Source organism: Chaetodon auriga, chromosome 8 (assembly GCF_051107435.1).
Source record: "Chaetodon auriga isolate fChaAug3 chromosome 8, fChaAug3.hap1, whole genome shotgun sequence".
Classification (NCBI taxonomy): Eukaryota; Metazoa; Chordata; class Actinopteri; order Chaetodontiformes; family Chaetodontidae; genus Chaetodon; species Chaetodon auriga.
This window is the reverse complement of record NC_135081.1, coordinates 15,038,130-15,051,819: the sequence shown is the minus strand read 5'-3', so window position 1 is coordinate 15,051,819 and position 13,690 is coordinate 15,038,130. Positions and strand designations below refer to the sequence as shown.

General features: G+C 42.7%; 1 protein-coding gene across 2 annotated transcripts; it reads left to right on the top strand.

Moving 5' to 3' along the window:
- Positions 1 to 208: 208 nt before the first annotated feature.
- On the top strand, positions 209 to 11,674 carry snx27b (sorting nexin 27b). 2 transcript variants are annotated; one of them, XM_076737593.1, is made up of 13 exons: positions 209 to 765; positions 3,963 to 4,194; positions 4,396 to 4,588; positions 4,836 to 4,900; positions 4,990 to 5,094; positions 5,203 to 5,281; positions 6,488 to 6,651; positions 6,748 to 6,837; positions 7,362 to 7,511; positions 7,608 to 7,736; positions 8,656 to 8,715; positions 8,813 to 8,875; positions 8,991 to 11,674. In XM_076737593.1, exons 1-13 carry the CDS (start codon positions 434 to 436, stop codon positions 9,033 to 9,035), a joined length of 1,707 nt encoding a protein of 568 aa, XP_076593708.1. In that variant the 5' UTR covers positions 209 to 433; the 3' UTR covers positions 9,036 to 11,674. The 2 variants fall into 2 exon arrangements, with proteins under 2 accessions (XP_076593708.1, XP_076593707.1); XM_076737592.1 differs by having other exon boundaries at positions 327 to 765; positions 8,813 to 8,861; positions 8,991 to 11,673.
- Positions 11,675 to 13,690: the final 2,016 nt, after the last annotated feature.

The following is a 13,690-nucleotide window of genomic DNA, read 5'->3' as shown; positions in this document are numbered from 1 at the left end:
TTTCACAATAAAAAAAACGTAGTAAGACAAGTTAGGAAAAAAAAAAAAAAAAAACAGAAATACAGATTTTTCTTCTCTTATCCATTATTCCCAGACCCTTAACACATTTTGATCTCCACAGGCTTGGTTACAATCAAACTTGTTTATCACATTGCTAATTTAACTTGAAAATAACGCTGACTCTCAATTTGCCTGAATACACGTATGTGGCCTTCACAGGGAGCTCACTGATCCACACTCTCAAAGGACTCTGAAGTGACCCACATGGAACGTATCCTGGGGCGGTCTCGCGAATCATCGGACACTGTCGGCTTTTTCCGGTGAACTCGGTCAGTTAGCTAGCCAAGCTGATTAGCCTGCTACTACCAGCTAATGTTTGGAGGATATTTATCGCTAGCTGAATCCGAGTGGATGATACAAATAGTGTAGAAAAATGGCGGACGTCGAGGGGCAAGGAAGTTGTTCATCTGTCCCTCCGTTGCCTCACCCATCCTCTCGTAACGGCTCCGGTAGCGGTAACGTTACACCGGGCACCGGCGGCAGCTGCCAGACGGCAACCACCGTTACCTCAGGCCCACGGCTAGTTCGAATAGTGAAGTCCGACTCTGGCTATGGTTTCAATGTTCGGGGACAAGTTAGTGAAGGTGGGCAACTACGGAGCATTAACGGAGAACTGTACGCTCCACTGCAGCATGTCAGTGCTGTTCTACCGGGAGGTGCTGCCGACAGAGCCGGTATTTCGAAGGGGGACAGGATTCTTGAAGTGTAAGTGGCTAACGTTACTGTTTTAGTTCAACTATCAGCATAATATGAGTAACGTGCAAACGATTCTTCCATCTCGCAGTGGTTGTCAATGAAAATCAATGCAAGCAGGACCTGTGAGCATCATTCACTGTCTCCTACCGGGACCACCAACAAGCCTGTGTGTGCATGCACTATCATAGCGGTCTTGCAGGGCAGAATAGCCGTTCATCCTAATGAAAGGAGTGTCTGTGTGTGTGTCCGAGAGCGAAGATCCAGGCATCATTAGGGATTCCCGTCACACTGAAACCTATTCCACTCATCCACAGCACGCCAGATATTCTCAAGTCACCCCCATTCATATCATCTTAACCAGATGCTGTGTGCAACATTTCTGCAGCACAGCGTGTTTTTCTTTCAGTAACCCTGAAGGTTGAAACAAGGCAAAGCATTATCATCAGCATAACTGAGTTTGGCGAATTAAGGACACCGGCCTTAGATGTTAGTATCAGTGAGCTCTGATATGTGTGCTGCATTTGGGATCAAAGTGGTTGTCCTCACTGGCACGTTAGTATGCGTGGAGACTGCTTGCTGATGTTAGGCTCTGTCGCTATGGAGAGGAGCACGCAGCGTACAGCTCAGCATCAGTACTGGCGCTTCAGTGTGTCTGTTTGTGTGGAATAAGGTGATGCAGAAAGGGAGGGATGCCTTCAGTTCAATTCTGATTGGCTTCACTCTCTGAAGTTCAGTATCTCATTGGCTGGCTTTTGCACACTGCTTTGGTAATGGATGGCCTGCAGTAACCTGGCAGTTTGTTGACCCCATTATTTCCATGGGCTTGTGTGCAAGCATGTGGATGAATGTATGTATGTGCATTTGCCCTTGTGTTTCATCACCCTATCAGTTATTTTGGTCAGTATCATCCTTTGATTGTTCACTATGATGAATGTAATGCTTGTGTTCATGTTCAGGACTACCCTTTGCACTAATTCATCTGGTCTCTGTGTAGGCTTCAACTAAGAGTGCTTTACTAGCCTCATTTGGGACCTAAACGACTGTGTCCCCAAAGAGGGAGTAAGACAGGCCCAAGTATGACCAGATCTTTATACATTCGTTATTGTATTTAGCTGAAGATTTGACTTTGGTGCTGCACAGAGCTCTTGCTGGCGAGGCACAGTATGTACACATGAAGGAAGTATATGCACAGTGGACCACCTGCGTACTAGCTGCAGTGGTATAAAGCCTCTGCTATTCTATTTGCAGTCAATATTTCCTTGCACATTTACAAACAACGCCTGCCTCTGAGTCTTTGATGCAGAATAATCTATAGTGCTAGACAACTTCCTTCAGCCTCCTTATTGATCATATGTGTAATGTTAAATGCGCAGGATATTCCCTGTTCTCCCTTTATGTTGTGCAGTGTATAGTGTTGTTGCAGAATTAGTTTGCAGTTTTGTGTGTGTATTTGCGCATGTTTACATCCATTGAGTACAAAAGAGTAGACTCCACTCTTCGGCAGTGATATAAACACACAGATTATCATCTTGAATTCTAAAGGAAAAAGAACTGAAGATATGACACACACAAAAATGTCTCTTAAAAACTATTTATCACGCTCAGAAGTGCTGATAGTGCAAGTGCAAAGGCCACTACGTCAGGTGCTTATTATATAATCATAAAGCTGCTCAAAGGAAAGGGCTGCCAAAATGCTTAGTCTATATTTTGTGTTGTAGGAGACGTGTGCTCTTTGTCCCACTGCACCTGCAGGATGATTTTATTTGGGTCTCCCCTATACGTCTTTGATTATTTCTACCTTCATAATCATCTTTCCTCACCAGCACTAGTTCTGGCTTTGCTACGTGAACTCCGGATTCGAAGGCCTCCCTTTCAAGCTATCTCCCTCCATTGAGTTATTAGATATTGGAGAGCATGTGCCCGCTGAGCTTTGGCTGTGTGTGACCCTGTCAGTGTGAGCCATACTGTGACACAGCGGCCTACTTAACAGATCAGATGTCAGTCACAAGTTCTGTCTGAAGCAAGGTCTATCTGAAGCATGTACAATATACACATATGAACAGTACATATATGTTGCAAATCAGCAAGCAGGACTTTGGTCAGTGTGGGAATGGAGAGCAGGGGCTTGGGTGGCAAGTAGACTTGAGAATTTAGTTTTACCTGTCTGAGATATATTCCAACATGAGTCTTTTGAATGAATAATAAGTCTTTGGAAAATGTTCAAGTTGATATTTGGCCAACTTATGCCCTCGTGCTAATATTTGCAAGTGTTTGTTTAAATTGCAAAAACCCATTACATCAGCATGAAACCTAAAGTACAGAATAATATAATTTACCGAATCTCATTCTGGCATGGCTCAAATATTTATTTGCCAACCTACCCATGACATTGGAATTTGTTTGAGACAGCTGAAAGTGATGCTGAGAGATTTTAAAAGAGATGCTGTGGCTGTTTTGAGTAAAGTCCGCTACAGGTCAGGTTGGTACAGTGCTGTCACGCCTCTGACATAATGCCTGCCAGAGGGCACACACCCAGTGTTGCTCATGCTCAGCTGTGCTTATGACATAAACCAAAGGCCCCATCCCCGAGGGGAAAGATGTGAGCCCAGAGTGCCATGCATGAACAGGAGCTGTTTGCAAAGAGTGGCTCATTTGTTATCTATTACTCTTTCTCCACTTTCTGCTGTTTAAATCAGATTTTATGTACTGTTGAGGGATGTCAATTTTTCTTAAATCCACTGTGCTAAGAATTTCAAAATTCAGTGCTTTACTCTTTCCCCTTGAGAGGAGTTTACAATGCAAAATGATATCATTTATAATTGTCTGAATACAACAGTCCTTCATAAATGATGCCTTTGTGGAACTTACCAATTTTCCATTGTTGCTGTCATTGTGTCTGTGGTCAGTTTTGAAGGTGCACTTTGTAGTATTATTGTATTTGATTGTTTTCTGTTGTTAGTTACTGTTATCTTGTATTTTTACTCCTGGATATGTAAAATTTCATCTAGTCAAAGTGAAGCCTCAGACACAAACAACAGAGGTAGTACTCTTATTGAAAGCTTTGTATTTTAACCAATATAGTATTTATTGCAGTATATGATGAAATTCTCTGCATAAATAAAAACTAAACTCGACAACAATGAAGAAACAGAACTAATAATCTCACTGCTCCGACATCTACATCCCTTCCTCCATGTTTTCAACAGTAATGGTGTGAATGTAGAGGGAGCGACCCACAAGCAGGTGGTGGACCTGATCCGGGCCGGAGAGAGGGAGCTGGTGCTGGCCGTGCTGTCCGTACCGCCCCAGGAGGCAGACTGCCTGGATCCCGGAGATGACGTCTCAGCCCAGTCCTGCTATGACTACTCCGACAAGCAGGCTGTCCCCATCTCTGTGCCGAGCTACAAGCACACTGAGCTCAACCAGGAAAAGTTTGTGGTGGGTGAACTTGGATGATGTCTGATTGAGAGGAGGGGAATGAATGAGCTAAGACTCAAATAGGAAAGGACAGTGAAAGGGTGTAAGTGAAAACAGGGGTGGATGAGAGTAAGAAAATCATGTGTTCCAACAAAGTATTAGAAATAATCCCTGTTTGTTCATTTTTCATTATTCACTTTCTCTGCCCTCTCTTTCATCCAGGTGTATAACGTGTACATGGCAGGCAGGCAGCTGTGCTCCAAGCGCTACCGTGAATTTGTGATCCTACACCAGAACCTAAAGAGGGAGTTTGCTAACTTTACGTTCCCCAAGCTGCCTGGGAAATGGCCTTTTTCCCTGTCTGAGCAGCAGCTGGACGCACGACGCAGAGGCCTGGAAGAATACCTGGAGAAAGGTCAGGGAGCGAGAAGGGGGTGCGGTGTTTCTGTAAAACTTTTGTAAAGTCAGAGTAATAATAGTGATTAGCATCTTGCTCTCTGGCATGTGTAAAGTTAAATAATAGGGCAAAAACAGTGGAAAGGTCTGAGAGAAATATTGTCCACTCCCAACTGCACAACTACACTGTTTATGTCACCCGCTGTTATTTCATATAAAACCCATAAAAAACTCTTGACCTAATATGACTCGTTTCTCATCTGCAGTGTGCTCTGTACGGGTAATTGGAGAAAGTGACATCATGCAGGAGTTCCTGTCTGAATCAGACGAGGTAAAAAAAAAAACCTCCTTGTGTGAACCTTCTTGTGGTCGTCTGCCTGTGACTCACCACACAATTTGTCTCTACTTCTCATGACCTAGAACTATAATGGCGTGTCAGACGTGGAGTTGAGAATAGCCATGCCCGATAAAACCACGCTCACCGTCCGAGTCCGCAAAAACTCCACGACAGACCAGGTCTACCAGGTAAATGCATACACAGGCCTGAAATAAAGCTGCAGTCATCTCACCAGTATTTTTTCCATTTCCTGTTTTCACCCCCTCTCGTTCTGTCTCTGCCTCGCTCTCTTTCAGGCGGTGGTTATGAAGCTGGGGATGGACAGTGTAACAGCCAGCTACTTTGCTCTGTTTGAGGTCATCAACCACACCTTCGGTTAGTACGAACATATAATTGAGCTTCGAGTTTTGTGTCTGTGCTCCTTTTCTGCGCTGAAAATGTTTTCCATCTTTGTCATGATTCCTCAGTGACATCCTTTTGAAATAATCTGAAGTGAATAGCAGGGTGGCTTTGTACTTGAATATCCTTACATGTCACTACAGCTGGTCCTTGGTTTCTCAAGGCTAGAGCAGCTAGAATGGAACTGTATGAAAGGTACTTCTTTTCAACACGCAGCACCACAGAATTTTCCTCCATGAACTGTGTGCTCTGTCTGTTACTACAAAGACAGGAGCGGCAGTACAGTAGCAGTAAAAAAAGAGGGATTTTGATGAGTTTTGCATGCAGGTCACAAGAGTTCCTAATTATTTCTTTCAGACAGCCAATAAATGAGAAGTTAAGCATTTTTTTCTTCCTCACTGATGTGAAGAAAGTCATCCATGTTTTTATCAGTTGCAGATTAGATTATCATAAATATTTTGCAGCCCTTCTGCTCTCCAAAGTCTCTCTTATTTGCCAAATGGGTGGAAAGGCAGCTGCTTGAATTCTACCTGGAGAAAAAAACAAGATGATGAATCACCGCCCTTCATCGTGCCTTTTCTCTCTGGGTTGCCTTTTAGTTTCATGGTTGACTGGAAGATGTTTTTCTTGCATTTGATGTGCATGCTGTAAAGTATAACCAAAGTTGTAGCAATGACTTTTTAACCCTGTGTGCATCTGTTTTCTGCTTTAAAGCTGAGATGAACCGGCCCTTTGCCTTCGCCAAAGCTATTGGACTTTGGTGTGCCTGAGAAACTAAATCTCTACATCTGTTAGATGACTTCTTGAAACTGATCCTCAGTCTCGCTTTCACACCTCTGTTCTCACCACTGTAACACCTCTTCTCTTCTGTTTGATGTGTTGTTTTTTTTTTTATTGCCTTGCAATTGGTCATTTTTGTTTCTTTGTCTCTCAATTGTAAATTTAAACAAACTTTAAAAAAGACCGTGACGAGCCTGAGAGTCCACAGCCAGCTCGTGGACTAAGGCTGTGTCCTTACCAAGTCTTTTGCTGCATGTCAGCCCCATTCTCTCTCCACCTTTTCTGTCTCTCTGCAGCTGCACTTTCAAAACAAAGGCAAAAAATCCACAAAAGAGATAATGGGACATCACTCTCTTCTTTCTTCTTTCCCTCCCTCCCTTTTTTCCTCTCGCTCTTCCTCAGTACGTAAGCTTGCCCCCAATGAGTTCCCCCACAAACTCTATGTACAGAACTATACCTCAGCCATCCCAGGAACCTGCCTCACCCTGCGCAAGTGGCTCTTCACTACAGAAGAGGAGATTCTGCTCAATGACAACCAGCTTGCTGTTAACTACTTCTTTCACCAGGTGTGTGCATTCGTTTACGTGCTTTGTGGTGTGTTTATGCGTATGTGTTTTTTCTTTCGTTTTTTTAAGTGTCCTCTATTTGACGTGTCTTTGCAGGCCGTGGATGATGTGAAGAAAGGCTTCATCAAAGCAGAGCAGAAGTCCTACCAGCTGCAGAAGCTGGCAGAGCAGAAGAAGATGTCCATGGTCAGTCTCTCACACATGGACAGACACCACACAGCTGCTACCATTCCTGAGTGACAGAGACATATAGAGCTTACATACCCGTTGTAGTTCAGCGTGTCTTATGTCATCTCCTCGCTCCCACCTGTCTCCCTCTCACTGTGTGTGATATAACAAAGTGGAAAACAGTGAGAGTGTAGGTATGACCGGAGTGTCACAGACACAAATCCTTGCAGGGAAAATGTGCATCGAGAAAATGAGGGAGTTATTTTCTGTCTGAAAACATAAATAAATTACCCTCACTTTGGAGAGATTAAACTTGCCCCAGCAGGCAAATATAATACACCCTACTTTCAGATCAGCTGGGCTGCAGAGAGTAACTACAGTGTCTGACTGTACTCGGCTTTATGTCAGGAAAGCTTAGATACATCAGAAGGTGCATCCTGCATCTAAACTTCAGTCAGTTGCAGAACTACATATTATAATATATAGTAAAAAAAACATATATATGTGTACTATCATGTCTCCTCTGCCTCTTTCTCTCTCAGTATCTAAGTCTGTTGAGGGGTTGCGAGGGCTACAATGAGATCATATTCCCCCACTGTTCCTGCGATTCCCGACGTAAAGGCCATGTCATCACAGCCATCAGCATTCACCACTTCAAGCTACATGCCTGCACTGAGGAAGGGACACTCGAGGCAAGGGCAACTGTTTGTTGGCGTGTGTCCCTTTGTTTAAACATATATTTGTATGTGTAGTGGATATAGTGTACTAAAGCATCAGTGTTGTTGCAGAACCAGGTGATTGCATTCGACTGGGGGGAGATGCAGAGGTGGGACACAGATGAAGAGGGCATGGCCTTTTGTTTTGAATATGCACGAGGAGAGAAGAAGCCACGCTGGGTCAAGATATTTACACCCTATGTGAGTAACATGCAAATTATTACGCATGTGCTGCTCTCTGCAAAAAAAGAAAAAAAAAAAAAAAAAAAAAAAGTGCATTTTTAAAATGTCAAACTATTCCTTTAAATTATAACATTGACAGCTGATCTTCAGCTTTTTTATTCTACCCAGACAGTTTCTAAGAAGCAGCAGCAGGAATTCAAGTGATCAATGTTGCAGATGAGTAACATCTGTACAGTAAATATAACGGCTAGTTTAGCTTTGCATTAAGACTGTTCACCTAACTGTTGGTGGTGGCTGGTTAGCTTAGTTTAGCACAAAGACTGGGAATAGAAGGGGACAGCTTGCGTGGCTCTGTCAAATGGAAACAAAACATACCCATCAGCACCTCTAAAGCTCAACAGGTAACACATTTTATCTGGTTTGTTTAATCCACACAAAGGGTGTAGTGTAAAAGCAATGTACACACTCACGTACACAGTTACACAATTTCTACACTCTTTATTGACTGTGAGCAGTTGCTATGCAACCAGCAGAGCCTCCAGGAAGGTCCCAGCCAAGAAGTAGTCTGCCACATGACTCTTCCTAAAAGTGCAAATTTCATTTTACACTTTAGTTTTTGTACAGTTTAAGCAAATTAACTAATGTGTTAATCAGTGAGCTTAAAAGGTGGCTAGGCTAGCTGTGTCCTTCTGTTTGCAGTCTTTGTGATAAGCTAAGCTAACCTGCTGCTGGCTGCAACCTTATATTTACAATACAGACATGAGAGTGTCCATCTCGACATCTAACTGTCTGACAGAAAGCGATAAAAGAGTGTATTTCCCCAAATGTCAGACTACTCGTTTAAAGGAAACCATGTTAACAATATCAACGTTGATCTTTTCTAAAATCTAAATCCCTGTTTCTGTCTTTGTATTTACTGTCCATGGCTGATGTACAGTTCAACTACATGCATGAGTGCTTTGAGAGAGTCTTCTGTGAGCTGAAGTGGAGGAAGGAGGTAAGGACCATCTACTGGACTACCAGACAAACCTACTCTATTACAAGCCATTCATTTGTGTCCTTTCCTCATACCTGCAATGTGTGCGTTTCTACAGGTGGAAGAGGAGGCTACAGACAAGGACAATAAGAACTGCAGTAAAGATGGTATGTGTGGCAAGGTAAGGCTTTGCCTGCCTCTGTCTAGTCCATGATCCAGTCGCACCCTGGGTGACTTTCTGTGTTTTCTGTCTCTGAGTTTGTGTGTCTTCGTCTTGATTGCTGTTTCTGTTGCAGAATATTTTCCAGCTGCTGAGGCACAGAAGGGATGGAGGCACCTAGGAACGGAAATCGTTACGTCTTAACTGGACACCGTCGTCACCGACTCGGCTCAGTTCGGCCCCCATCTAGCCCCAGACCCAGCAACACTCAGCTATTAACCACATGGTCGTCATTTACACCCCATCAGCTGCAACACGAGAAGCTATGCCCGACACACACAAACCAACGAGAATCTGCAACTGACCAGATCGATTAAGCAGAAACATAAAAAGCTACAGAAACATGAACCAGAACTCTTGAATCCAGCACATCATAATCATGCGTAAAGCAGAGCCCTGTCTAAAAGAGGCGAGGACTCTATAGACTTAAAGTCATGGATTCATGCAAGCCTTCTTCTTACTGGCAGGGACTTAAAATGGGATGTGACTTGTACATGGGAAGAGAGAGCTGAAGTGAATGAGGAAATATCAGTGGACTAACAAGGGAAAGTGAATGGGGAAGACAGATAACACATACGCAGCGATACTGAGGGCTGACTGCAGGAAGCGCTTAGCATCTCAATTTTATGGATCAGAGCAGCGGTGTCTTCTTTGTCTTTTTGGCCAGTTGTTAGCGTGCAAGCCTGTTTGTGCATGTTAACTATACGTGCAAGGGGGCCCCAGAAGGCAAGGGGCCAACCTCAGCGAGGCCCTCAGAATGTAAGTCACGGCTGAATTACGTCACATGCATAAATTTTCATCTGTTTGCCGCTAAATTTGCATTTATGAACGGAAACAATTAACATTGTAATGTGGCAAATGAGTGAAGGGAGAGAGAAAGCAGGCGTTTTGTAGGATTATTAGACACAATTTTCATAGATTTGGCTGCGCAGAGCACACAGCCGTGAGGATTTGACACACAAGCAGGAACAAGTTAAACTTTAGACTTATGTTGCACTTTATCCAACAGTATTAAAAACCTCCACGTGTGAAGTGTAAACTAAGATGCAGACAGTGGGCATAATACTGGAACTAGCCTGCACTTAGTTTACGTTCATGTTTTGACTGACTGACTATAGTATGACAATGCACTGCATCATCAAATGATATGTGCAATGTGCAGACCCATGCATTTAGCTTTTCTGTATTTATAGTATTATAAGAACACTCCATGCTAATGTTTTGAGGAGGAGCAGCAGTGATATGGAGCACTGGTGAGTGTAGTTCGCTATGTTTAGTGTGCATTACCCATATGAGACAGCAGGGGTCCTTCTCTTCCTGCACGCTCTCTTGCAGGCAGTGATTACTTTGTTCCCGAGAACTCCCACATGATTTATAATAGGCCTGTAATTCAAACGGCAGCACTATTTATCTCTGTAGCTGGTCCTTTGCTGTGTTGTTAAACCACTCATACACTCCAGATTCAGGTTAAGTGGGAAGAGGATTTCTTAGTGAAAAGCCTGCTCCCTTCATCAACATGATAGATATGAGGCTAACTGCACATTCACTAAAGGCTTTGTAGCAACTGATCACATAATGCAGTGTAATGTAATAATAAACAGTGTGATTTAATGTCCTTCTAAATGAGCCCAGTTAATGTTCTCTTTCATAAAATAATTTCATAATGATAATGTAATAACGTAATCATCTGATGACACAATGGTGACTCCAGACTGACAAATAAATAAAACAAATATAATTACAGGTTATGACATCATTAGATCTGAGGAGGTTTAATGCTGGTATTAAATATTAATCATTGCACTTTTTGATGTTACTACCTTATTCATCAAATCGAAATAGTTTTATCGCATTATCAGCTCATTTAGAAGGACGTTTTTCGTACTGAATCTGAAAGAAATTACATGTTCAGTTATTACCAGCTTTTGTATTAGGAGCCTGCCTATTAGTGCCAGGTTGATATTGTTGTTATCATGATAGTGATGAGCAGACTTTCCAAAATAAATACACTGTTTAAATAATATGTGTAGTTAATGCCAGATCACATGCAAGATAACCTAACTGATGCTCAAAGCAAAGACAATCATGTGATCACAATATGATGCCAACAAATCGGTAAATCATAATATTCAATTGTCGCCTAGCCGTAACGCCTTTTCAGTTTGTAATGGAATATCAGCAGTTTTGCGGTATACAAACATGTAAAGAGCATACATAGACTGACATCGGTGGCTGTTACTAAGAGTTCCTTTTGTAGCGATGGTGCTGTTCACAAAAGCCATTTTTGATGATGAATGAGCTTCATCAGACTTTGGTAGGTGTGTAAAAGAGGTTTAATTGAATGTGCTGAGCCTTTAATTGAGAGATTGAATGTGCAACTCTAAAGGCCGAATGCATTTCCCAGGATTCTTGTCTGTTTACTAGACCATGTCTGACGTGTTCGATTGTCTGATCTTTCCACCTCCAAGTGTGCGCTCCCCCCTCTCTCTCTCTCTCTTTCTCATTCGGACTAAAGTCAAGTGTCACTAACATTATTTATTTCAGTAAGATACAATGTTGAATTCAGCGTCTCTGTTGTTCAGTTTTTCACCTGCTATGGTTTGGCTTTCAGAGAGCCACGCTGAGAAGACAATGGAGATTGACAACCTGCAGATTCTTTGACATGTTGAAATGTAAAATTTAAGACAAAGTGTTTGGTTACGTCGCTTACTGTAATAAATTGTAACATATTCTTTTAAATAAACCGATTTATTGATGCCAAGTGGTTGTTGTTGTTTTTTGTTAACGTTTTGTGCTGTGCGTGTGTGTGCTTGTTTGTATACTTGCTACATAATGAGGACAGAGCAAATTTTTCACCAGCAGTGAGGACATTTTTGCGGGTCCTCACAAGGATAGAAGAACGTGCATGTTAGAGGAGGAGGGAGGACAGATGGATGGATGGATGTGTATTACTCATGGTGAGGGGACATAAATCTGCTTATCTGTTCACACAGCTACATTGTGAGGACTTACCTTCCTTGTGGGGACCAGTCCTCATAATGTAAGATTTGGGTTAGGGTAAGGTTATGGGTAAGGGTTAGAGTTTTGTAAGTAATGGTAATGGTTAGGGTAAATGTACCAGAAATTAATGTATGTCAATGTCATGTCCCCAAAAGTGATAGAAACGCAACTTTGTGTGTGTGGGGACAAAAAATCTGTTTACACAGTCATATGTGGGGACTCACTTGCAGGTCCCCACAATTTAAATCATTACATTTTAGGGTAAAGACTGAGGTTTAGGGTTAGGAATAGGCAAATAGTGGTTATGGTTAGGGTAAGTCTCCAGGAAATGAATCTAAGTCTATGTAATGTCCCCACAAGTGATGAAAACCCCATTGTGTGTGTGTGTGTGTGTGTGTGTGTGTGTGTGTGTGTGTGTGTGTGTGTGTGTGTGTGTGTGTACCTGAGATGATGCCAACAGGTGGGAGTTGAGAATGGAGGACTGCCAAAATCACGAAGTTACACACAAGCCTCTCAGGCAGCAGAGTGAGATTTATCCTATTTAGATGATTTTCTGCTTGTTCTCCTGTTCTCCCTTTGTGTACCCACATCTGTTTTCTTTCTTCCTCTCTCCCTCATTGCCCTCCTCTTCTCTCCTCAACTCCGTCTTTTAATGAGATCTGGGAGACAATTACCCAACAGGCAGTGAAATAGCTGTTCCATATCGACCTGCATCGAGTGCCTGCACCCAGTAATTAATAGCTATTGACTGTTGGTGATGGAGGATATTCTCTTGGAATATCTGAATTTTGAATGGCTAGCATCTCTGGGGCTGAGAGACATTTTGCACATGGTCAGAGGAGAGTGCTGATCAGTATCATACCACACTTTGATCACATGAAGGGAGGAAAGAGCTGATGACTTAATTAAAGAATAACATGTTAAGATAAGAGCATTACAGTGACTCAGTTTCAGACAGTATTGACTGTAAAACTGTGGTATTTGCATGTTTTCAGTCTCCTCCTTTGCAAAGATATGGAAGTCAAGAGGTTTGGGAGTGTCTGGAAAACCTGGCAACCTATCTGAGATATCCTCCTCTTCACTTTTAGAGTGGGAATAGCTGACTAACTAGAAATAAGCCAGTGAAGTAAGAAAAGATTGTGTAATTTCTTTCAAATTTCAGATAACTCTTTGATATTTTTTAATTGATTAGACTACCAAAACACAGCATATAATATCAATTTTTACTCCCGTCTTTTATGGTCTCTCCCTCTTATTTTTCCCACATGAGGAAACACAAAGAATTGACAGCACTGCACAGGCAGCAGTGTAAGTGAACGGTGTGTGTGTGTGTGTGTGTGTGTGAGGGAGAGAGAGAGAGAGAAAGAGACATTCAGAGACATAAAGAGACCGAGAGCTTTGAGAATATATGTGGTTACTGCATTAAATCTGCAGCATGGTCTCCACCGCTTGATGTGAGAGTGGATTTGTGGTTGCGCTGCTTCACGTGTTTGTGGATGTGGGTGCAAATTTGTGCGACAACTGCAGCCGCACGTTGCAGTGGCCCCTTGATAGCAAACACACGCGTTCTGCATCCCACTCTCCTGCTCGCTGCATCATGCTCTTCTGTTTTGTATGACTCGGTTTACCTCTCCTCTGTACAAACGGCTCTGCATGAGCTGTTTACTCAGAGCAGGTGGATGACTGAGTCGCCGCAGGAGGAGAGTATCTTAGATTTATTACCTGTGCTGTATTGCATCTCTCAGCTGTGTTCAGCAGCAGCTCCGGCAGTCACAC